General features: G+C 39.8%; 1 protein-coding gene across 6 annotated transcripts in view; it reads right to left on the bottom strand.

Annotated features, from left to right (window-relative positions):
* Positions 1 to 8035: 8035 nt before the first annotated feature.
* Positions 8036 to 25028, bottom strand: part of SRPK1 (SRSF protein kinase 1) — a 75468-nt gene continuing 58475 nt past the window's right edge. For 4 of the 6 annotated variants that reach the window (XM_044001368.1, XM_044001369.1, XM_044001367.1 and 1 more), the window contains 3 exons: positions 17126 to 17195; positions 13604 to 13696; positions 8036 to 10764 (listed from right to left, as the gene is read on the bottom strand). In XM_044001368.1, coding sequence (XP_043857303.1) covers positions 10580 to 10764; positions 13604 to 13696; positions 17126 to 17195 — 348 coding nt within the window. In that variant the 3' untranslated portion in view covers positions 8036 to 10579. The other 2 variants (XR_006356306.1, XM_044001371.1) reach the window with 2 other exon arrangements.

Consider the following 25028-nt stretch of genomic DNA (forward strand, 5'->3'; position numbering starts at 1 on the left):
AACAAAAGCAAGTTTCTCCATTGACGTACCAGTTCAGCTGCAAACCAAAAAGGCTGTTTCAACTAATGGTAAGCAACAGGAGACAAGTCCCAGGATAGTTTGGCATGCTCCGAGTGGGGGAGCCATGTTTCCTGAATTCTGTGGCATCACACCGTTCCAGAAGTATGCTCATATAAGGCTCCTGCTCCCTGGACTGGTGTCCCCACTGACTTTTGTCATTGTTCATCGTATCTGACTCCTGGTGACCTTATTTGGGGTTTTCTTGCAAAGATACCTGAGTGGCTTGCCATTTCCTTCTCTAGTTCATTTGACAGGTGAGGAAACTGAAGCAAACACAGGTAAGTGGCTTGCCCAGGGCCACACAGCTAGTAAGTGTCTGAGACTAGATTTGAATTTAGGAAGATGAGTCTCCCCGACTCCAGGGTAGGCACTCTATCCACTTTGCCACTTAGTTGCCCTGTTAATAATCCCTCTTTATATGTAAAACAAAGGACTAGATAGATGACTTCTAGAGTTGCTCTCAGCTCTAAGTCTATGATCCTTTGCAAAAAATTAAGGACATTATAATTCAATCTTTTTTTTTTCCAGAGAAGGAAGTGAGGTCCAAAGAGAAGCAAATTGGTCAACACCACACAGGAAATTAATGGCAGACCTAGAACCATTTTCTGCTTTTGGCAACATCATATTGCCTCTTGGTTTAGCACGTGCTTCTCCAGGAACCAAGAAGTTAAACCCAGCAAGCCACTACCTTTTCCCACCTTGGATTATGATGATGCAGAATCTGAGGGAACATTAGTGTTCTTCTGTTATACTTCTCCAGCTGTAACTCCATTTGCAAGCTCAAGAAAAGTCAAGCATGAACACTTACTCATGTCCTCTCCCAAATCCTCAGATGAAGTGTTTGTGACACTTAGAGAGCTAAGTGATTTAAGGAAATCATGATTTCCTTCCAGTGCCTCAGTCATCCAAAGTGAAAGAGATGTATGAGAAAGTAGGTCTGGGCAGCTAGGTGGCACAGTGGATGAAGCACTGGCCTTGGATTCAGGAGTACTTGAGTTCAAATCTGACCTCAGACACTGGACACTTACTAGCTGTGTGACCCTGGGCAAGTCACTTAATCCTCATTGCCCTGCCACTCCCCCCCTCCAAAAAGAAAGTAGGTCTACACCATGATGAGATTTAAGCCACATTGGGAATCTCTTCTTGGGGGCAAAGGGAAGAGAGCCATATACTTGAGATTATGAACACTGATGCTAATTGCTGGAGTAGAAAAAGTAGGAGGTGAGAAACGAGCAAATTAGCTAGGTTTTCTTTAGCTAGTAAACAGTCAACGTTCGATTTAGAAAACCCTTCCAAAGTCAGCTAGGTGGTGTAATGGTTAGTGTTGGACTTGAAAATCAAGAAGCAACTGACTATAAATTCCAACCTCAGATACTTACCAGCTATTTGATCCTGGGCAAGTCACTTAACCTTTGCCTCAGTTTGCTTATCTGCAAAGTGGGATAATAGCAGTCTATTTCAAAAGGTTGTAAGGATCAAAGAACATCACTTGACAAACCTTAGAAGTATATAAATGTTGGCAGTTATTATATTAAAAGCTAGATGTTTGCAGAATCATGTAATTAGAAAGGCAAAAGACTTGAGGAAACCATTGTTGCCTGATCCATGACCCTATTTGTGGCTTTCCTGGCAAAGATACTGGAATGGTTTGCCATTTTCTTCTCCAGTTCATTTTACAGATAAAAGAAACTGAGGCGCACGGGGTTGTCTTGCCCCCAGGACAGATTTTAACTCAGGAAGATGTCTCTAGGCTAACCACTGCAGCACCTAGCTGCACCAGAGCAGACTAGTATCCTTATGTAGGTAAGAAGTTTTGATTCCCCACATCCCCAATAGAATACTTGGGTTGAAAAGAACCTGAAGAGGTCATTCTGTCCAGCCTGCTTGTTTTCCATGTAGAACTATTCCAGATGAGAATTAAAAAAAAAAAAAGACCTGCAAAGAGTCAGCTGGGGGGTGGGGCGGGGGAGGAGATGCATACAGTACTGGTTATTTGGGAATTGTAGAACTGAAGGTCTGGAGTCCTGGGTTCCAATCTTATAAGGTACTTCCTCCCTTGAGGCCAGTTTACACATCTGATGAGGTTAGAATAGAGGATCTATAAGGAGTCTTCCCCCTTAAATTATTTGATCCTGGCTCTATTCCTTAATGGGGGACGATGGGCAAATCACTTCATCTCAGATGCTCTGCTCCTCCAAACTTGTACTCCCGTCTCACAAAGTGCTTTGTGAACTGCAAAGGGCTACAGAAATGTGAATTGTCATTATTTCCGCTAAGCTACAGAGCTTCTATCTCTTATAGAAATTCCAATGGTTTGCTTTGTGGCTTCCCTTTCTGGAGAGCCCTATAATAATATATATGGGTTTAACTACCTATTTCCCCCATATGCATGCACTTCGCCAAGGAAACCTCATGTTTTTTCATTAAGTATGGCTGAAAATCAGCTGCTCTTCTTTTTTCAAACCTCTTCAATGGCGCCCCCCCCAGTTCCTTTCTTAATTACATAAGAAATGACTTTGTAAGAGATAGTATAGAATATTGGAAAAAGCAATGGCATTGGAAGAAAATCTGGGTTTTGACCCAGGCTTTATTACTATTTACCACTTGTATGATGTTGGGCAAGGTAATTTCCCCATTTTGGCTTTATTACTTATCCATAAAATAAGGTTAGCCTAAATGACCTATTAAGGTACCTTTTAATTCTGATTCTAAGGCTTTGTGGTAAACATAGATTCCCCCCCCCCCCCTTCTTTTCTCTTACAGAGGAAGTTTGAAACAGTTCAACATCCAGGGTAAGTAATTCAACTGCAGGCCAATCTATGCACTTTAAAATGACAGGCCTTTCTTATTAAATCACGAAAAGCAGAGCCTCACATCTTGTTTTATTCTCTTTCCATTATAGAAAGTGGAAATAGCTCAAATAACCATTTGTTAATATAACCTCATATTAATCTGAGGAAACCATGAGCTAGTCTTCTTTGGATTCCAAGTAGTTGTCTGGAGTAAAAGATACCAATACTGGAGGCAGCTAGGTGGTGCAGTGGATAAAGCACTGGCCGTGGATTCAGGAAGACCTGAGTTCAAATCCAGCCTCAGACACTTGACACTAGCTGTGTGACCCCGGGCAAGTCACTTAATCCCAATTGCCCCACAACGCCTCCCCCAAGATACCAATACTTAAATAAAAACAAAAAACAGGTACCATACATGGCACTTTAAGCTACTAAAATTTGGGGGATACCCTGGATTTGTCAGGTTGGGGTGAGGCAGAAATACAGATTTCTATCTGTTTTGCTGTGGCCCAGGGGAAGAAGGTGGTTGGCACATGTGGGATTGGGAGTAGAAGCTTCAGCTCCTTGTTTCATATTACAGGATACCTACCTGCTTCTTGGAAAGAACCTACCACAAAACTTCAATATAAGGTTACAGAATCTGATCCTCAGATAGAACTTTTATTATTCCTTCCCAACTTCTCCATCTTCATCTACTTGTGTCCTTAAGTCTCACTGCAACATGGAATTAGAATATGGGATTTCATCATGATTTGGAGAAGACACTGCCCCCCAGTGATGGTGCTGATTTTGAGGTGCTACAGAAGAACTGAGGCTACTTCTAGAGAAGGGCAGCCACCAGCTGACAGAGAGTGCTGGGCTGGGATTTGGGAGACTTCGTTCTATCTTTGTCCAGCTCTACTACTAAGCAGCTTCTTTGGATGTTTCCTCATCTGTAAAAGGAGGAGCCGAATTCGCTCGCTAACGTCCCTGAGAGTGGGGCTGCTTAAAAATAACACGTAGAGAAATTTTATCTAGACTTACTCCAGTGGAGACTTTAGAGGTGACTTTCCGGATTATTCAAGTGCTGATTATCCAGTTTTGTGGGATCTGGGGACCTTTTGGCACCCCCAAAGTCTTTGCCCCCCCCATCTCTGGCTTATTTTGCTGCTCTAAAATGTGGAACTGATATAGGGATATACTAGTAGGCTGAGAAAACTCAAATCAACCTATAGGAATAACTAAAAAATCTTGGAGTGTAAAAAGGTTCATTTTACTTTTGCTAACTTAGAATTAACCCCCCTCCCCCATTTAGCAGGGATATTTGAGTTGACTATTCTTGATAAACTGGCAGATTTATATTATTCTTATAAGCAGATAAGGTCCATGGCATTGCTACCCACATTAATGCAACCAGAAGCTGTAATTGGCTACTGGTTTTAGAAATTAGTCTGGACAAATTCATTTCCATGTACAAAATAAAACACAATCCTTGGCAGCCATCAATTAGCACACAGGATGGAATGACTTACAGAAGTCTCTAGAAGGTCAGAAATGCAGGTTTAAAAACATTGCTTTGTATGGAGTACAATGACATACTTTGTTTGGTAGTCATTTCTGGGTCTGGGGAAGTGGCTTAGAGTTAACAGTGCTCGATTGATCTGGTTACAAAGAATTCTTTGAGGTGAATAATGCTGGTTATTTTCTCTAGCTATCGTCCAGGGAGCAGGACTAGGGGAGTAACGGCCGAGCTAAACTGGAAATTCTTCCCAATTCCTTTGTTCAAACACTGATCACTTTGTCCCAATCCTTCAAAACGTGTGCAGGAGCAGGCACATACACTCAATGCATGCACCTGTAGGAACTGCTAGGAAAGAAGAACAGAGGGTACTCTGCCCTCTGCACCCTCACTCTCCTCTTGCTAGAGAAAGGCCTTATATCCAGGTCAAATAGATTCTGAACGAATGTGATTCCCAATATTTTACACATCAGAAATTCTACTCATCAATTAACAAGCATTTATCAGGCACCCACTACATGTCAGTGAAGACACAAAACAAAAATTTCTGCCCCCAGAGAACTTCTGTTCCACAGGGGAGGTGCACACAGAGAATAGATACAGGATTATCTTGAGGCAGGGCACTAACAGCTGGGAAGGTTAGCAAATTTCATGTAGAAGATTGCACATGAAATGGGTCTTAAAAACTAGGGATATTAAGGGGGTGGAGATAATCTTTCTCTAAAGGAACATTAGTATTACATTCTCCTGATTAATTTGTGCCTGTGGCCTTCCCCAACCCCCTACTCAAAACAAAAAACAAAACCTCATTTAAGATGTTATTTCCAGAATTAAACAGATAATCTAGCAGGGTGATCTTTTCTGGAGCCAACATATTCACTTATTTTCTTTATCTCATTTAAAAAATTTAGGAAATTCTTGTAAATTTTCATTGTGGTCCTGCTTAAAGTACAATCAGCAGATGGTATCTAGTTACATAAATTTGGGCATTTCCCCCTCTGTGTTTCTCAGTTACAAAATAAATGAGCAGGTGCAGGGGTGTGTGTGCACGATTTACTGTTTTTGTATATGGCCCCCTTCTCAGAATGTCTTTAAATGCCTAAAATACACAGAATTTAAAAAGAAAACAAGCATATTAAAATATAGTTACCACAATGTTGAAAGTTCAGACACCAGTTCTCCCCCAGGCCCCTTTTAGCTCATATATTCTAGGATTATAGCCAGAACATACCACCTATAGGCCTGCTGGTATCAAGTTTGATTAAAGGACAAGGGTATTTGAGATCCAAATCCAACCTTGTAGTCAAAAGATTTTGGTGGAACTGAATTGGGCTGTTGTCAGATGCTTAGTCTAGCTTTCCCTTGGACCAAAACGTGATTGCTTACTCATGACATTTTCACAACTTTGCAAATTATGTCCCTCTTCTGTCCTCTGCAAACCACTAATATACCTTGTTATACTTCTCATGGCCTGTCCTATTTAAATGGCTTTTAAAAACAAGGTCTGGGGGGCAGCTAGGTGGCACAGTGGATAGAGCACTAGCCCTGGATTCAGGAGTACCTGAGTTCAAATCCAGCCTCAGACACTTGACACTTACTAGCTATGTGACCCTGGGCATGTCACTTAACCCCCATTGTCCCTCAAACCCCGCCCCCCAAAACAAGGTCTATCCTAAAGTGGAATCAGATTCCAATATACTTAGACACTAATTAATTACCTTGCAACTCTTTCTGGGAGTCATATGGCAACATTCTTTGATAAATCAGATTAGAATTAGGGTGACAAATTAATGAAGGCTGCTGAGAGAAGTGGACCAAAATCCACATAATTTGCAGTAGTAATACTTCCTTCTAAACAGAGGTTCCTGATGTTTTTTTCATCCTTGTGCTTTTAGGTTTTCAGTAAACCCTTATTCAGTACAAAAGTAAATTCTAGCATTTACCATGCGCATTTTCGCATGAGAAACCAATTAATTTCAACAGAACATTATCAAATATTCCCCATACCTCCAATCTTTTTATACTTCCTGGGTGAGATATGTGTATCCCCAAGTTGAGACTCTCTGCTGCAGAGTTAAAATATTAAGAAACAGATGAAAATGATTCAATACATTGAATCCACTTCCTAGCCTAAAACCAAAGACCAGATTATCATTGCCAACGCAATGAAACCAAGCCCATTTAACTTAAATCATGCTAGCACATTTTAGAAAAAGCATATTAACTGATAAAGATAAAAGATATATTTCCATACCCAATAATTCTAGTCTGCAACTCAAAGTCCATCGAGGTTTTTTTAATTTTAGAAAATGTCTTTTAATAAACAAATTAAAATTTTCTGACAAGTTGTTCCCTGACAATAAACTTTCTGTTCTAGCCAACACAGCATGTTTTGCCATTTCACATACCTTATATACTATCTTCATACCAGTCCAAAAAAAAAAAAATTAAACTAGAAATCCTTATTAAAGCTTTTGGTTTTCCTTATTAAAGCGCACCCCCCCCCCCAAACCAAACCCAAACCCAAAAGTTAAGTTAATCAAGTGGCAAATAGCTTCAGCTAGGTAGCAGAGTGGATAAAATGCCAGGCCTAAAGTCAGGTCTCAGACACTGTGTAACTGGGAAAATAACATTTTGCCTCAGTGTCCTCATCTGTAAAATGAGATGTGAGATGGAGAAGGAAATGGCAGACCACTCCAGTTTCTTTGCCAAGAAAACCCCAAATGGGATCACAGTCAGACATGACTAAATAACAAATACACTTTCTCAACTCTTGCCCCAAGTCTAAAGCCTCATGATGAAGCAAGCTAAATTGCAGAAGTTGGAATTAAGGACTCACTGTCTCTGTAAACTTTACCCTATAGTTTAATGACTACAAACCTCCATTTTCAAATTAGTAATATAGGGTTCTTTCCTTGTTCTCAAGGATGGGACTTGTTTTAATGATGTGATTAATCATGCATGTAGCATTTTCTGAAAGGTAACTAATATCAATCCAGGTATCTGTTTACCTAGAGCTCCCATTTTCCCTCCCATTAGCCAAAACATTGTTTCACTTCAAGATTGATTCCTCCTAGGGGGCAGCTAGGTGGCGCAGTGGATAGAGCACTATTCCTGGATTCAGGAGGACCTGAGTTCAAATCCAGCCTCAGACACTAGACACTTACTTACTGTGACCCCGGGCAAGTCACTTAACCCTCATTGCCCTGCAAAAACCCAAAAAGGTTGATTCCTCCTACTGTAATGATTAGAATGACACCACCTGCTGGAGACTTATTGTAGAAAAGCTGTGCCATGAGATGAACGTCTCTGAGGGCAAGACCATGCGTCTTTTCTTTGGCGTCAGGAAGTGACGTTTGCTGGTGAAAGGAAGAAGGGGGAGCCTGGCGCTCTGAATCGTCTCTTTCCTGTGGACTCTGGCAGAGAGCAGAGCTAGAAATGCGTTCTCCCTTTAATAGATAGATGAAGTAGGCCTTTCTTTCTCTCTTTACCAAATTCTTATTCTCCTTAATAAATGCTTAAAAGCCTAACTCTTGCTAAAGCTTGTAATTTATTGGCGACCGCTCATTAGAGATTTTAGACAGTTTAGCCAGAATTTTAGCCCGTTAACACTACTTTTCCTCCCCCTTCCATAATTCAGTAGGAGCAGCTCTGATAACAAACAAAACCTTCCTAGAAACATATAGGTTATTAAATAATTTGTTTATTGTATTACATTTACAAAGAAAACAGACAGTGCACCCAAGTAGAAAGAATAAAAATGTATTTTCCTTCAGGGTTGTTGTATTGTTGCTTTTTACTGACAGCGAGTACAAATCCTTTAGTGAGCATTTTATGGCAATTTCAACGTAGGATGAAAGCTCAAGAGAGCAAGCACAGGGGGGCACCTGGAAGACTGGATTCTACAATTACCTCTTTACATCTTCTAATCCATCTGGATCCCTAAGCAAGTCAGGGGGGAAAAGCCCTTTATTTGATAGGGAAACATTTCAGAAATTAAGTTGCAGGACTTATCTTACCACCATGATAAAAAAGTTATTCCTTTTGCATCAGACTATTTGTTGAAAAGTACAGACTACAGTTTTCCTTAACCACCAGAAACACCTTTAACTCTACTGTTATGGCTTAATGGCATTTAAAGAAATATAACTCAAGTTCTAGTTTATCATCATGAAAAATACAGATAAACCTGGCAACCCAGGGAAAAATTAAGCTGCTGAATGATTTCCCTGACATTATGAATGCTTGGTAAGCTTTATTATTTTCTTTATTCTTCACAGATGTACATGGGTAGCCTGGCTCAGAAATCCCCTAGAGAAAGGACATCATCTGATTTCATTAGCATCACCAAATCACAAATCCGATTGACTTGGCTAGCCAGACAAGGCTATGTAGGGAGCAGTGCTTACATCTTACACGGATCACATAGTGGCATCATCGTTTTCTTGCCATTAGATTCCAAACTCAAAGAAAACCAAGCGTGTAACAGGCTAACAGTTCTAAAAGCATTTTCTCTCCAGTTCCACTTGCTTGGCTTTTTCTACATCCCATAGTTCTGATGCAGGATCCATCCTCTGTGAGAGCCTTGATTCCCAAGGCCCTTTGGTCCATAATGAGGAAGAGCTGCTGTGATCCCAATCCCGCTGAACTTTGGCTTTTGGTTATGACTTGTAACATCAGGGGGCAAATCTGGTAGACCCATTTTTAAACTAGCAAATTCTATGAAGGTTTTAACTTTTTCTTGTAAAAAAAAAATGTTTTTTTAAAAAACCCCACCCCCTCCCACAAGCCTTAAATACATCCCAACCTTCCTGAAGTTATTGAGGTTCAAAGCTTACATTATACTCTAATGAGCAACCACCTGTATGCTGATACTAGAAAATAGCAGCAGAGAATGGCTATCTTTTTTGGGGGGTGGGGGAGGTAGGGTGGGATGGTGGTAGGGTGGTGGTGGTAAGGCCACGCTTCCCCCCTCCTGGTTCTTGTGTATTTGTGTTATGCCTAAGCATAATGCCAAACCTCTTAAGAAGAAGCAAAGCCAAATAGAGAAATGGACTTCAAGGCCAGAACCTTGGGTAAATTAATATTGGTGAAGATTGAAAGTACCTCCAAGGAGCTGTTTGGAAAAGAATCAGAAGCTCTGGTGACATCTTTTTCTCTTCCCAGAAACAAAGGACCTAAAACCCAGAGCTCTTTCATAGTTAGTCATCCTGAATTCTTTAACTATGGGGGTTTCAATTCAAGCAGAATGAGTAAAGTGCTGGCCAGGTTTTAAAATAGCAATCAAATCAATACCTCTACCCCTCCCCCTCCCCTTAAAAAACTACCCCCAAACCCAAACCCTCTGCTCTCAGGAAAGCAGAAGTCGTGTAAGGAAACGCTGCTTACAAAGACCACCGCCTGTCTGGAGCCAAAGGGCACACCTGCCTTAGGAAGGATTTCGAGTCAATGGTTCCAGTTTCGGTTCTATTTCCACTGAATCCACTACAGTCAGACTGAAGATGTGGGCATATGAGAGTTAAAGTTACATGAGTAAATATGGAGAATGATTTGAACAGTGGTAAAACAGTACTAAAACTTGGTCTTGATCGCTATAGCCCATTTCAAAGATAGAAGCCAAAAAAAGTCAAAGGAAAAAAAATGTGACTGTAAATAACACAAACCATCCAGGAATAGGATGCACTCTTAATACAGCATGGTCAATGTCTTTGCTGCACATTAAATTAACACCTTTTTCTCATCCTTCTGCTGGCAATAGAATATGCACTAGAAAATTTGACTCTTAGAGTCAGTGAGTTAAAGATAGGCTCACACATCTTCGTTGCATTCTTTAAAAAGGATGCTTATAATTTAAAGGAGAATGTTCTAATGGAAGAGGGAAGATAGAAGATGAGGGGCAGTTTCACATTCCAGTCCAATAGTCTTTGGCAGAGAGAGCCCAACCAAGGCAAAACTCACTCAGGATGCCCAATGGCTGTGGGGATTCCCACAAGGTCAAGTAAGCAAACCCAAATGAACATATTAGATTAAAAAATAACAATAATCTAGGAAGCCTTGAAGGAAGAGCTTCACCCTGGAAAGGGAAAGGAGGATGCTTGAAGGGGGACAGGAGGAGGATTAAGGATGGCAAGGAAAGAGAAGGAAGGAGAAAATCTGGAACACCTGGGTCAGTGTATTAATCTCTGCTGCAAACCAGAGTCCAGAGGATTATGGTGTTGGATCAGTGACTTTAGGAGTTAAGCCAGGGGTGCCTGAGACACTCTGCTGCGGTAGCTCGCTTCTCAGGAATCAGCTCCAACATGGGCAGTAAGAAATCCGTGAATCCTGCTGCTTCTTCTTGAGACCACTCATACTTCTCCACCAGAACTTCGAAAAGGCCCCAAGGCTTCAGTTTAGTGATGTGTTTCAGGTCGCCTGGGGGAAAACAGAATAAATGAAAACGACTAGTAAGGATAGATAGACAATGTCTCACTTTCATGTAAATCTATTTTCGAATCCAGGCTGAGGCTGCCAAGAATCCATGGCTACAGGCTTTAGACTCTTTTTTAATGAGCACCCAGAAATCAGTAAGTCCTATACTCTCTTTTGCCTCTCCTTAAACATCTTTACCTAATCAGAGGACTCATATTAGTTTGTGACAAGTATTAATTCTAGTTTTATCATATACCTAATTTGGTCCATAAATTTCCAAGAGCTACTCAACCATCTGTATTTTGGTACAAATATTAATTAAGTACTTATGTCAGGTACTGAGAATAAAAATACAAAAAAGAAAATAAATGGTCCCATCCAACACAATGAAGATGGGAAGGATAAAAAAATATTTTGTATTCCTTCTAACTATAAACCACAAGACTGCATAAAAGTCTTGGGAAGTAGAGCTAACGAAATCTTTTTTTTTTTTTTAAATCTTAGCAGATCAGAACACTGGGCCAAATGCAGTAAGACAACAAAGTTAAAGTGCAAAAGGGCTTCCCAAGCCAGTGATAGCTAATGTGCTCTCTGGCCTGTATTAAGAAAGGCATAACTTTTAGAAATAAGGAGGTGCTAGTCCTACTATAGTCTACTTGGCTCAGAAAACACGGGAAGTACCCTGTGCAAGTCTTAGGCACTACATTTTAATAAGGACGTAGATAAGTGGAGAGCACCCAAGACAGTGAAACATCTCAAGTTTATGCCTTATACATGCTAGAAGCAGAGAAGACTAGAAGAGGCAGGAAAAGAAGGGAGGGACGTGGTAGCTATCTTCACCTATCTCAAAGACTGTCAAAGGAGAGCTGTCAAATGAGAGAACTAGACCATCTCTCAGAACCAGAAACAAGAGGTAAGTTACAAAAACTGGGCTCCTTTGGAAGATAATGGGTTTTTCTTTTAGGCAAGGACTAGATGAACACTTAGCAGTCATGTTCTGGAGGGAGAAGAAGGAAGGGAACAGTCATTCCTACAGCACCTACTACATGCCAGGCACTGGGCTAAGTGCTTCACAAATATCTCATTTGAGCTTTACAACAACCCTGTGAGGCAGGTGTTATTATTATCCCTGTTTCACAGCTGGGGAAACTAAGGTAGACAGAGTTGAAGTGACTTGTCCTGGGCCACACAGCTACTTAAGTGTCTGAGGTTAGATCTGAACTCAGGTCCTCCTGACTCCAGATGAGTCTTCAGGTATAGGTTGGACCAGATAGCCTTGAGGTCCATTCCAATTCTGAAGTTCTGTCCTTCCCCCAACTTCTTTAGAGAGGTGGGTCTGGAGGGGTAGGGGGGATGGTGTTTTCAAGGATACAGAAAATGAAATGATACAGGGGGAAATTTAGGTAATGTAAAAACAAAAGATACTAATAACTTAATAAAAATTTATATATAGTTCAGTCACGTCTATTCTAATACTCTAGGGCTCACATCAACACAAAGTTCCCTTAAAAAAAAAACCGCTTAGTTTGTGTAAAAAATTGCTAAATTTTCAGAGACAAAAACAATGCGATAATAAAACCCCGAGTTTTATTTCACAGCAAGGTAACATGCCATCCAATTCTGCAAGATAAATGGCAAATGATTCCTCTCTTTAAGGTACATTTCCATGCAATAGTTTTATGTTGTATTGGGGATTCTTCCTCCAATCTCATTTTCAACTTTATTGTCCTATAATATTACTAACTATTAACTGGATTTGATAATATCTCTCCTTTCCAGGGAAAGTAGTATTTACTTAATTATTTGCTTGTCGTTGTAGATTTTCTATTCTTTGTATGAATCAAGAAAACCCTCTGAAAGCCCAACATTTAACTAAACTCAAAAAAGGTCTACATCTAAGATAGAACAAAGCTTTACAGACTTGCCCTCCTTTACCCTGAACATTTTACAGACGAGGAAACTGAAGCCCAGAGAGGGGAGATGACCAGTTCAGGTCCTACAGCTGGTGAATGAGAGACGTCAATGAGCTTCATATCTCATAGGTCAATGTTGCTCCTACTCTGCCATGCTATTTGAAGGCAATTATAGGAAGAGATCAGAGGACAGTACAGGGAAATTATATACTGCACTAGGTACAGATTTTGCACTTTTTGTTCGTTTGTTTGAAGTAAATTTCTAAGCTTTCACACGCGTATACATAATACATATTTAGTTGCAACTATGGCACTGGAAACAAATTTCCAACTTTTCAAATCATACACTCTTTGATCTCTTTCCCCAACCTCCTACTTAGTATAAATGAAAGGTGACAATGCCAACATTCATGACCTCCAAGTTCCCAGTAACTTATACACAAAGTATTATCTCTCGGAGTGCTGATGACAGAGAAGAAAAGCAATCAGTATTACTCTTATTTTCTGATAAACTCCCCAAATTTGAAGCTTAAGATTAGAGGTTCAGGGATCTGGATGGAGTTCAGAGGGAACTTGGAGGTCAGGTGGCTCAATGTGCATATTTTACAGAGAAAGAACCTGAAGCCCAAAGAGATTAATTTTTAATTGTCACAGGTCACATGACCTTAAGGAGGTCCTTAAGCCTCATGGCAGAAGTCACAATGAAGGCTCTCTGAAGGCCAGTTCAGGATGGGATAGGTGAGAGGAGATGTTGAGCACAAGCACAGTGCTCTTTGCTGGCATTCTTTTCCAATGGATATAGAGGATAGGAACTTGACAAAGTCGCTCCTTTGACCCCATGGTTTCGTGGGGGGCTACACTTACCTTTTGGATTTTCAAAAAACAGTTCCCCTAATGTCAGGGGCTAAACAATTTCACGTGTCTTTTACCTTTTTTGGTGAAAAACTCCTTGGAATATTTTCCCGCCACAATGAGCTTGCGAGGCACCTTCCCCAGCAGTTCTATGATCAATGCAATGTGATCTGTGTGTTCCAAACATTTTAAAGAGGAAAGAAAAAGACATCCATAACAGGGCTACGGTTGACCCGCTCACTGCTGAGCAGCAGATGCAGTTCTGGAGAACAGTGGAAAAGAGCAGCATGCAAACCTCTATCCTTGGCAGAGTTTCGAATGCCCACTTTCATCTCTCTTTGTAAGGGAGGGACTCGATCCAGCTGATGGAGAGTCCCAAGAGACACACAGCCAGGTACCCATGCTAGGGTTCCCTGTCTGGCGGCTAGTATGACACCTGGGTGTGAATGCTCTGCTTCCCGCAGCTGTACGTACTTCCCTGATGCCTGCATGGAAACTAACATGATTCAATACTACCTCTGCGATTGAAGAAGTCCTGTGAATATTTCCCACTGAGGGCAAAGCGTCTTGGAATTCTGCCTATCAGCTCTATAATATGCGCAATGTGGTCTAAAACAGAAGGGCAAGAAGAACAGCATCAAGGGCGAGCTGAGAACAAACTTTACTCTAGAATTATTTTTTCAAGGGCTATTGAGAGGTAGCTACAGAACACATGCTGGGGAGTGGGGACCAGAAACACAGAGCACTGGCAAACCAGGACCATTTTTACAGTGGCTATGCATTTCTATTTTGAAATATCTCTCATTGGCACAGCTGACTCAACATATCATGAAGGTAAATACTCAGTAAGTGCCCTATTTTTAGGCAAGGTAGGAGAATAGTTTTCCCCTCTATTTGAGGATGATTTATAGTATTGTATAGCAAAGCTTCTTAAACTGTGGGTCACAACCCCATATGGGATCATATAACTGAATGTGGGGGTGGTGAAAAATTTGGCAACAGTAGAAGATTATGTATACCTATTTTATACACCTATATACCCAGGGCTATGTAAAAGTTTCTTGGGCAAAAAAAGGTCGCAAGTGGAAAAAGTTTAAGAAGCCCTGCTCTATAGAACCCTGTGCAGTCAAAGTGTAGAAAACTTAAGAAAAATCAATTCCGGGAAGGAATTTCTCTCTTTCCAGGTAAATAAAAAATAGAAAGAGATGTCATGTACATCTTATACAACAGCAAAAAGTGCCATAGAATAGTAAGGGCTTTTGAACCAATGGCAGAAACTTTTTGCTACTGAAGGAATTGTGGGCAGGGTACTGGCTGGGACACAATGTATCGGCTATTTCATCCTTAAGTTGTTCTTTTATGTTTAATAAAACACTCTGTTTCTAACTTACCTGTTATCAAAAGGATTAACTTTTCCTCTAGTAAATTCACACACACACACACACACACACACACACACACACTCTCTCTCTCTCTCTCTCTCCAACCTCCCCCCGCCCCCAAATATATAAAGTCTTGTCAATTTGGAAACAAAATCTCTCTCAAACTCCAACAGATTCTTCTAACATACCTGACAGTGACAAAATATTTTCCTATCTGGTTATGAAAGACACTATTGTCCCTTGATGTGATCCTCTTCAGAGGTGGGGAAATCACATGGTAGGGAAGGGAGAATCTGCTTTTGGATAGCTATAGAATCTTTCAAAACAAAATAGCTCATTTCCAAAGGCCTGAATCCAGGCGAGATTATGAAAATATGACCTCAAAAAATGAAGGTTAGGAGGTAGCAACAAATAGTCAAGGGCTTGCTGCTAGTACTAAATGAACTGCGTTTTTAATATTTTTTACTTTGTATCATTCATGAAATAGTATATGGACTCAAGTTTGTTGGAGGGGTTTATAATTAGCTTTAGAAGAAATGAACTGGAACTTTCTAGTTTTATTGACAACAGGTCTATTTTTTTCTTTCTTTATCATGGGCTTTCTATTCATGGATATATTCCATTTTTAATTAAAATTTTGGGCATTGTAAAGGTTTTAAGCACCAGGTAAGCTGAAGAGATTCAATGCACCAAAATTATAAGTACTTGTTTATAGGAATGACTAGGAAATTAAGATTAAAAAAAAAAAACCTCCCTGCCCAACACAAGGATAGAAGTATTTCTACAGTGCTATGTAAATGTGCAGTTCCTGGTTTTTTGAATGAGGAAATATTCAGCATTTATCAGATGAAGGATGGGACCAATCCAGAGGCTGATTCTGTAGTGATTCCCCTGGGAAGCTTTTAAGTTTACATCTAAATAAAATATATCTGACAAGCATCATTCCTGTCTTAGTGGAACTGAGAACTTGGCTAAGGCATCAGCTAGGACATTTTGGGGGCCCCTAGATGCACAGCATGAAAAGCAAGAGACTGAGTTGGGAGAAGGGCACCCTCTTTTACATTTCAGAGAGAATTGTTAGTACTCTCTCTTATGACAAACTGATAATGCATAACACTGCATAGACTACATAACAATTTATAATGGAAAAGAATAATGGAAGCTTAGAATGAGGGACCTTACTATGTAGCTTTTAAAAAGGAAAACCTTACAGACTATGCTGATACCTAAAGGAAATAAAGCACATTATAGAACAGTAGGGATATAATGATTACACTAAATAAAGTGATATATGTGTGTAGATTGCCAAATGTTGGGAAAGCCTTTGGAGTGACAAATAGCTGGTGCTCTCAAACTTTCTAGGGATGTCAATAAAATCCAATACTCCATAGAAATCCTACAATCATTTCTTCAAGGATCTATGATTTCACTCAGGTAGGTGAACTCTGAAAAGTCTCCCAGCTTTAACAAAGTCTCCATGAGTTGCCACTGCCAAAAGAACTTATCACATGGAGCTTCTGTAAACTCAGCAAGGCTGGGCCCCAGGGCAGGCCTGCATCGGCCAATTTGGTAGGAACTCCCAGAGCATTTGCTGCATTAGCAAAGCCTTCAAGAGTCTAAAGTCACCTCCATGACGCAAAGAGGTAAAGTAGGACATTAATGGAGGATAAAAATTGCACATAAGTTAAAATAAAAAAATTCCTGCATACAGAACCTTTGCTACCTTAGAATTTCATAAGATGCCGCTAAGATATTATCTATCAATATATAAACCTGCTAAATAATAGCAAAAGCATGATAGAGCTAAAGATTAAAACTCTGCTGTTCCAAAACTGAAATTCAATTTGGGCAAAAACATTCTACAAAGGAAGACAAGATCAGTGCAAGTCAAAATTGAAGCAATCTGACAATTTGTAAGACTCAGACTAACCTAGTTCTCCCTACTCCCCCATAACCTCTAATAAGAACTAACAGTTCTTTAAATGAATAATCCTTTTCTGTGTTCCCACCTATTCTGGGATTTATATCAAACACATGGGTCCGTAAGCCTGGCTGTAATCACTATTCACTCCAACCCAGGGGGCTTAAAACCTGGCACCTTTTTGATTCTGAAAAGATTTGATCTTTTCATCACCAATGGAGTTCACAAATTCTAAAAAATAACTAAAAATTACCGACTACTGGGCTGCTGGGTTATGTATCCAAAGAGGGACTCACCTTCATCTCGAGTGTACTCTTCTCCTGAATGAGGTTCAAACAGATAGTCTCCTGTGGCTAATTCAAAGGCCTAAGGAAAAAAAGGATAGCAGCATATTAAAGCATCAAAGAAAAGAGAGAGAGAACGATTAGGAAGAGGAAACTGTGTTGCTTAATTCTATTTGGAGCAGTTTTAAACACTTTTGCTTGAAAATCCTGCAAATGCCTTTTTAAAAAAATGCCAATTCCAAAAAAGAGCTCCTTCTACAAACCTGCATCTTAGTCAAATGGATGAGGTAAGAGCATGAACTCTGTTAATGCTAACATGTCATTCCATGCAAACACAATGAGTAAATAACAGCAGACAGCCTTTTGAGCTTCCCCTCTTGGACCAGAATCTTTGGCATGTGCTGCTGCTCATCTTGGATGCTTAAGTCATTCTAATTTTTGTGAGACAGGCACTGTTTCCCAGAGTCAGTAGTTTTTTGTTTTTTAAAATTCGGCAGTCTTACCAACTATATTCCTTCTAGACAGTCAGCGATTAGCATGTCACAGTTTTAGTTTCTGAAATGGTTTCATATTCCAGCAAATAACCTCCAGGCAGCAAATTCCCTATTTCCTAGTTCAAAAGAAAGTTATGCCCTGTACAATTTTTTTTTTTCAGTGTATGGTTCTTAGTTCTAGGCCAGCAGGTTTTCAATACCAAGCCAATAACTTTTTTAAAAAGAGACTTACCAGAAAAAGCAAAATACTTGTCAGCGCTAGAAATATCTTGTAAACAAATAATTTTAGTATTGGAAAGAGCTTCAAGATGCCATTCTTGCCTCTGTAACCTCCAAGAGGGGCTACACTGAACCTGGCCAGACAGAGAACGATGAACTCTTTTCTTAAAAGTCTCTGTTAATGTGTTCTACTTTAAAGACATTTGCCATGACTGTTTGCTTTCACTAATCACTACAGAAACAAAAGGAACAACAGGAGACTGATTTTTCTGAAAGCAAAGCCAAGTTTAAAAATACCATGAGATTAAAAGCCAAATGAACTGGGGCTGGATTAGTACTGTTGGGTTTAGAAGTCTGAACTGTTTTTACTTGGGGTTATCTGACTGACCATTTCCTCTGAGTGTTAAATCACACCACAATATTTTATCCATTCTCACAATACATCAGGGCAGTTAACAGACTTTTTACAAATAGGATAGCTGGAGTAAAAGGTGACTAAATCAAATTCCCTGCTCATTCTACTTCACAGTTACAGTGGCAGGCGGGGGCCAAGTCAACTCTAAAAAGCCAAGAAGCTTGACTCCCAAAGTCTAGCAATCTAACCTTCTTACTTTTTCTCAGCCAAAATTCTCTTAAGGAAAAACTGAACCAGATGGCAGCATGAAAAATGTTACTTCAGAATTTGAAACCAAATTAACCCAAACATCCAGGACCAGAAATTAACATGCAGAAGCCACATGGGACAGTATAAACGTAGGAGGAAAGTCTGATACTGCTTAGAAGGCAAACATAAATATGGGGTCTGAAAGTGCCAGGCAGTGATTCCCCAGAAGAAAATAATGACTCCCCCATTAACTCCTTTTCTCTAAGATAACATGTCCAACAATATTTATTAGTGGCTTGACTGTCTCACCTGGTAGTTAGGAGGTAGTCTCAGATCTGTGAGTCACGGGGTAGAGTCTTTTAGGTTCCACCCTGATGCTTTATCCCTGGAGAGGGCTTCCCAAGTTGTAGTTGTGTTCAATATACAAAACTTGAGGGCCCTGATTTTGGTCTTAGATCTGACAATATTTAGGAAGGGCTGGAGTGCTGGACATGTTATCTTGGAAAAAGGAATTAACAGATGAGTCAAATTTTCCTTTCTTCAACAATCCCTACCAGAGGGAAGTAAAATTCCAGAGTAAGGCTGGAGGATGGAAGGATAAAGTCTGTTTAAAAGAAGGAAAAAAGGAAGTTTAGTTTTCCACTACGAATGCAGAGCACTCTTTTGAAGAGGCATCTGAGGAGGAAAAATAGTTATTACTATTAGGAAAAGCTAACAATAAGGTCCGGTGTCTTGTTGACATCAATTAGCTATAAAAAAGTGAACGCAGAATCTATCTTTAACCTTATTAGAATTACTAGGTTTTATTCAAATTTTGTAACAATATAAAATATAGAAAAGACACTCCATATTGTTTATTTAAAAATATATCATATCATATCAAAATAATCCAAAATGTCTGCTGTAAATGACCTGCAAGCTATCACCACATGGGATATCAAAGTATGGGCAGTTGTTTGGAATTTCCTAACAATTTGGACCTTTGCTGAGAGAGAGAGCAGGAAGCCAGGTTTCTGGATGTTGCAATGGGGCAGCAGAAAGAAGATAGAGAAGCAGCACTTCTTTCCAGGTTTAGTGACATGAAAGGGAAGAGAAAATGCTCTTTTCCTCCTACACACACCCTCTTGGATCTGGTAGTCCTTACCCGAACACTGTACAATGGTTCAACTTGATTATGGACTGGCTGAATTCAGACAATGCTAGCATTCCTTTCCCCACCATCTTGTTTATTGAGTATTCCTTAATTCTGGGGATTTGACTTCAAGCTACCAGTGGTTTGTTAATATAAATGTTACAATTGAGGAGAAAAGGGGCATTATTGGGGGGAGAGAAGAGAATCCACATTGACCAGAGATTTTTTTTCTGAGAACTACTGCAGATGAAAAGGGAATAACACAAAGCCAAAAAGGGGAACTAGGAGTAATCTGAGAGGAAAAGGTTGACTATTTGAAGTTCCAATTTATTCAATCCTTGTCTCATGAGGTGAGGGAAGGCTGTCGAGATTGTGAATGAAACTCTTTCTGTACTGTCTAAATGACTGGAACTCCAGGTGCTGGAGCCAGAACCCAGGCGGCTCTTTTGAGTCCAAGCTACTTTTCCCACTGAGCCTCTATCCACACTACAATTACCCTCCCTATAATCCCTCCCCTGTACATCCCTGTAACCAAACCTGGATTCAGGACCCAGGGCTGCCAGCATTCTTCCACCTCAGCTACCCTCAGCCCACAGCACAGGACAGCTTTTTCCGCCTCTCTATTACTCAGCTGTTTTAAAAGAGAACCGATTATGCTCCTGAACCCTCCTCTCCAAAGGCCTGGAACCTAATCTTCATTAAAGACACTTGCTAAAAAGAAGAAATCTGCGAACCTCTCTGGTATGTAGTGGGCCACACAGAGCAGCACAGAAAGCTGTATCTCAGAATGGTACTTGGTAAAACTGGATCCTACCATTTGGTGTTACTATTGCTAAGGGTAATATTCAATGAATGTCATTTTACTAGGACTTCAGAGAGCAATGAGAGCAATGAATTTAGGAGAAACATTCTTTGGGAAGACTTCAGCAGTGACAGCAGTATGGTGGAGACTTGGAGCTAAATGCTAAGTATTTAATAGAGTTTCAAGTGTTTTAGAGCCCTTTCTATGGGAGATAGTCATTTCCCATACATATCAGTGCCTCCCCCCCAAGAGATTTACTGGGGTACTAATAGTGAGAGAAATAAAAACTACTGGAAAGAACAGTTTTTTGAGTCTGACAGGTCTCTATGTGGAAGAAAAAAATGATCAGAAGGGATTTCACTGTAGTGCCAAACATTGTGACACAGGGAAACCCTAGCAAAAGAACAGACACTGACAAGATCTTTTTACTCTCTTCCCTAACCATGACACCATTCATGACTGGAGGAAGGACTTGTTAAGCAAAGTGCTTTCTGCAATCTCCTCTAGTTACTGAGAAGTGCAGTTCTACTGATAGAGCCTGACAAAAGTGTCAACATTCGAGGTTGCAGACATATTAAAGGGTGAAGGGGAGAATGGAGTGGTAAGATGAGAGGATCAGCTCAACAGAGAAACTGGATCAGAAGGGAGACAATTTGGGAACATAAGTAATGCTCCACCTTAAAAAATTCTCAGGTTTACTTGCAAGTAAAACCTGTTTCTGTTATTCCTATGTGCACTGACTCCAATGTTTAACAGTCTAGGGAGAAGTCTGATTTAACCTGGGTGCCCAATGCTCTTCCCTGTTTTTCCATTACTTTTCCAGATATTCAAGAGCCCTACTTTTTCAGATTCATTCCTTAAGTTTTATCTGATGGCTTTCCAACGGTCCTTTTGCTTGTCATTAAAATAGGGCTTTTTGCTTGCTTGCTTGTTTGTTTTGGGGGTGGGGGTGGGGGCAGAGGGTGGATGGCTCTGGGTAGTAGGAGTCTGTTGGTTGGCCATGATAATGGCCATATTAATTTATGTTGTTCTCTTAGAACACAGTCTTCCCAATTCCCTAAGGGGTACAAGTAAGATCAAAGCAGATAATGCAGGAACAGAGCTTAGGTGAGACCTGAAGTGGCCCTGCTGGGCAGTCAGCCTAGCAGCATGGATTAAAGTCAAACCAAACAATCAAGAGTTTACTATGACTTTTTTGAAATAAGACTTCCCGAATCAATCACATGCATTTTGTAAGAACCACTAAGAATGACTCCCTAATCCTCAACATTATATTATGGATGTATGAAGATGTGAGTGCAAGAAGGAGACGTCACATTCATTACAATGAACCAGATTTTACTCTTGCCCCAAATTGTACCAGATTCTCGCACTTAGCAGCCACAGAATGATCGCTGGCTTTGGTTGTAGAGGAGCAATGTGTTAATCATCCCATCAATCTAGTTAATAAATCTTTTTGTATTCATGACCACATAAAGGTCACGTTAGCTTTTGTCTTGGTTCTTTGTGAGTAACAAACACGATTCTGTCCATTTCCAAAGATATTATTTGCCTATATCTTTGATCTGAAAGGCCGCAGAAAATCAATATGGTTTCAGAAAGCCAGTGTTTTAGTAAGCTATAGCTAGAAGAGAACTGAGACATGACTCTCAACTGGCTGGCCTATCTCCTTTCTGTATTTTCCTAATCTTAGTGATACAGCCTAGAATATTAATTCGAAGGGCTGAGGGTGTTGGGCTGATGACAACAACAACACCCCCTAAATTGAACTACAGTTTTAGTACCATATAAAGTGCTGCGAAGTTACTTCATAGATCTAGAAAAATGACAATATTTACCTGAATGAGATTTGGAAAGTGTATTACAAACCTTAATGCATTACAAAGATACTACTTAGTTATTACAAAGGAGCAAAAGGTCAAGAATATCAAGGGATATAATGGGAATTGAAGGGAAGACACCAGGTCTCAAATTTTATTACAAAACATGAATCATTAAACCAGAAAGGCAGAGTGGCATAGTAGATACAAAGACCTGAGTTCCAAGTCCTGCCTTGGACACATTCTGCACAAGTCCCTTAACTTCTTGGTGCCCCCAGGCAACTCTCAGTAATTATTCAAACTATCTGATACTATTTAAAACACCAAACAAAACAGAAAAGTTAACAGGCCAGGCAGATGAGCTACACTAGGAGCAGTTAGCCATAGTAGCCTAGTTTTGCATAAATCCAAGAACAAAAGCTTCTGGACCAGACTCCTTATTCAACAAGAATTACTCAGAAAAATGGAAATATCTGGACAGTTCTAGAAGGACACCCCACACCACATGCTACAAATAATATCAAGACCTAAATATAAAAAGTCACATCATTAAAAATGAGGAGGAAGACAATACCTTAGACAACCATGGCTAGTTGGAGAATTCTTAAACAAATAAGAAAGGTGATCCTTAAAAGCTAATAAGACAATTGTGATTACAAAAAACGCTTTTGCATAAACAAAAAAAATTCAGTTGAAATTAGAATGGAAATAGTAAAAATGGGAAAAATCTTCAAAGCAAATCCTCTGATAAATGTCTGATAACCAAGATATGTAGGTAATTAATACAAACATACAAGAACAAGTGTCATTCTCCAATAGAATCTATTAAGTAGAGAACAGTTTTCAAAAGATGTAATGCAATAAATATCCAAATCAATTAAAATGCAAAATAAAAACACTGTATGAATTTTCAACTCATACACAGAAAATTGGCAAAGATATAACAAAGAACGAGAATGGTAAATGTCAGGGCTGTGGCAAGATGGACATACCAATGGTGTGAATTAGTCCAACCATTTGGAAATAATTTAGAATTATACCCAAAAGTCACTACATATATTCTTTGATTCAGAAACAGCACTACTAGGCATATATACACCAAAGAGATCAAAAACAGAGGGAAAGGTCCCAATATACACCAAAATATTTATAGCAGCACTTTTTTTTTGGGGGGGGGGGGGGGAGCGGCGGCAATGGGGGTTAAGTGACTTGCCCGGGGTCACACAGCTAGTAAGTGTCAAGTGTCTGAGGCCGGATTTGAATTCAGGTACTCCTGAATCTAGGGTCGGTGCTTTATCCACTGCGCCACCTAGCTGCCCCCTATAGCATCACTTTTTATGGTGGCAGAGCAAAAACCTCTTCTGTGGAAAACAAAGTTGGTGTTGACTGAATGAGGATAAAGTTTAACAAATTATGGTCTATGTAATGGAATATTACTGCACTGTAAGAAATAATAATTCACAGTGAAGAAGAACAAGAGGAGTATTTTATTCGAGAACCACTATGTAAAGGAAAACAACAGAACTGTCACCGATGCAGTGTGACCTCAGAACTGATGCTAAAATTATACTAATACTTTCTCTTGTCAAAGAGATTGTGAAGTATTTTTAACAATAAGAACTCAATTGTCACTCATGGCCAAGGTGATTTGCTCCACCTGACTGTTTACAAGACAGGATTCTATCTGAAGACAGTGGAAAAAACATTAGGAAGTGACAGTGAAGAATAAAGAAAAATGAAATGGGAAGAAGTGTATCTCCACTCAGATGTCTAAGCTCAGTGTTTATTTGCATGGTAATTTGACCATGCTTGTGATCCTCCCTGAAGGGATAGAGTGGAAGTAGTATAAAATCTGTCAGGAAATAGTAATGCAATGTTTCAATCTAGGGATCATTCACCAACGCCCACACAGTACAACTCAATATGACCATTAGATGGATCACTCGCCAAGTAAGTACAGCAACAATTTGTGGTACCATAAAATAAACAGATTTCTTAGCTCTGAATGGTAAAAATGTTTGTTATGATTTAAACCAAAGGACATGAGTGTCAGAACCTTAGCTGCACAGAATGCAGCAGCTTCCAATGACATCCATGGTCTTTGAAATGGAATTCCAGCAATACCAACAGGGAACATGAGCTATGATAGCTACTCCCCAGCCACAAATCAGCCTAGGACAGGCGCTGGGTCAGTAAAATCTAATTGTGTTTCTCATAGCCTTTTTGTTGTTGTTGCTTTTATAATGTTCAATGACACTCGTCACTGTTACCACTTCAAGTGTCAAAGGAAAAAGGATAATGACAGTGGGAAGGGCCTTCAAGAATTTCTGTTCATCATCTTTCATAAAAGACAGTGAATCTAGGTCTCATTCTGACCAATTAGGATAAATTGACTGGGGAAAGAGAAATGGATGGGGCTCTAAGAGAAAGTGATGATATTTCGTACTATGCTTGGAGAGATTTGCAAACACTTAAAAAATTATACTATTATTTACCATTCTTCTTTTTGTCTTCCTACAAAAGAATTCCCATCTTCTCATGGAAATGCTATGAAAAAACATCTTTCTACCATCATATCATATATTTAAACCTTCACTCTATTAATTACCATCTTTAGAAATTCAATGCCAATATAGCCAAGAAATTAAATACTCTGAAGGATTGGTCATATTAGTGCTGTGGCTCTTAAATATACTTACTGATGAAACCTTACAAAGGCAGGCAGTTCAGGAAGGTGAACTGTGTTGCAAGCATTTTTCAGAACAAGGAGTTGGAGACAGAGAGAGTATAACAGAAGCATTTGAACCAAGTCTTACAAAATTCCCTCTACCACCCTGCAGTTAA

Source organism: Dromiciops gliroides, chromosome 4 (genome assembly GCF_019393635.1).
Source record: "Dromiciops gliroides isolate mDroGli1 chromosome 4, mDroGli1.pri, whole genome shotgun sequence".
In the NCBI taxonomy this organism is placed as follows: Eukaryota; Metazoa; Chordata; class Mammalia; order Microbiotheria; family Microbiotheriidae; genus Dromiciops; species Dromiciops gliroides.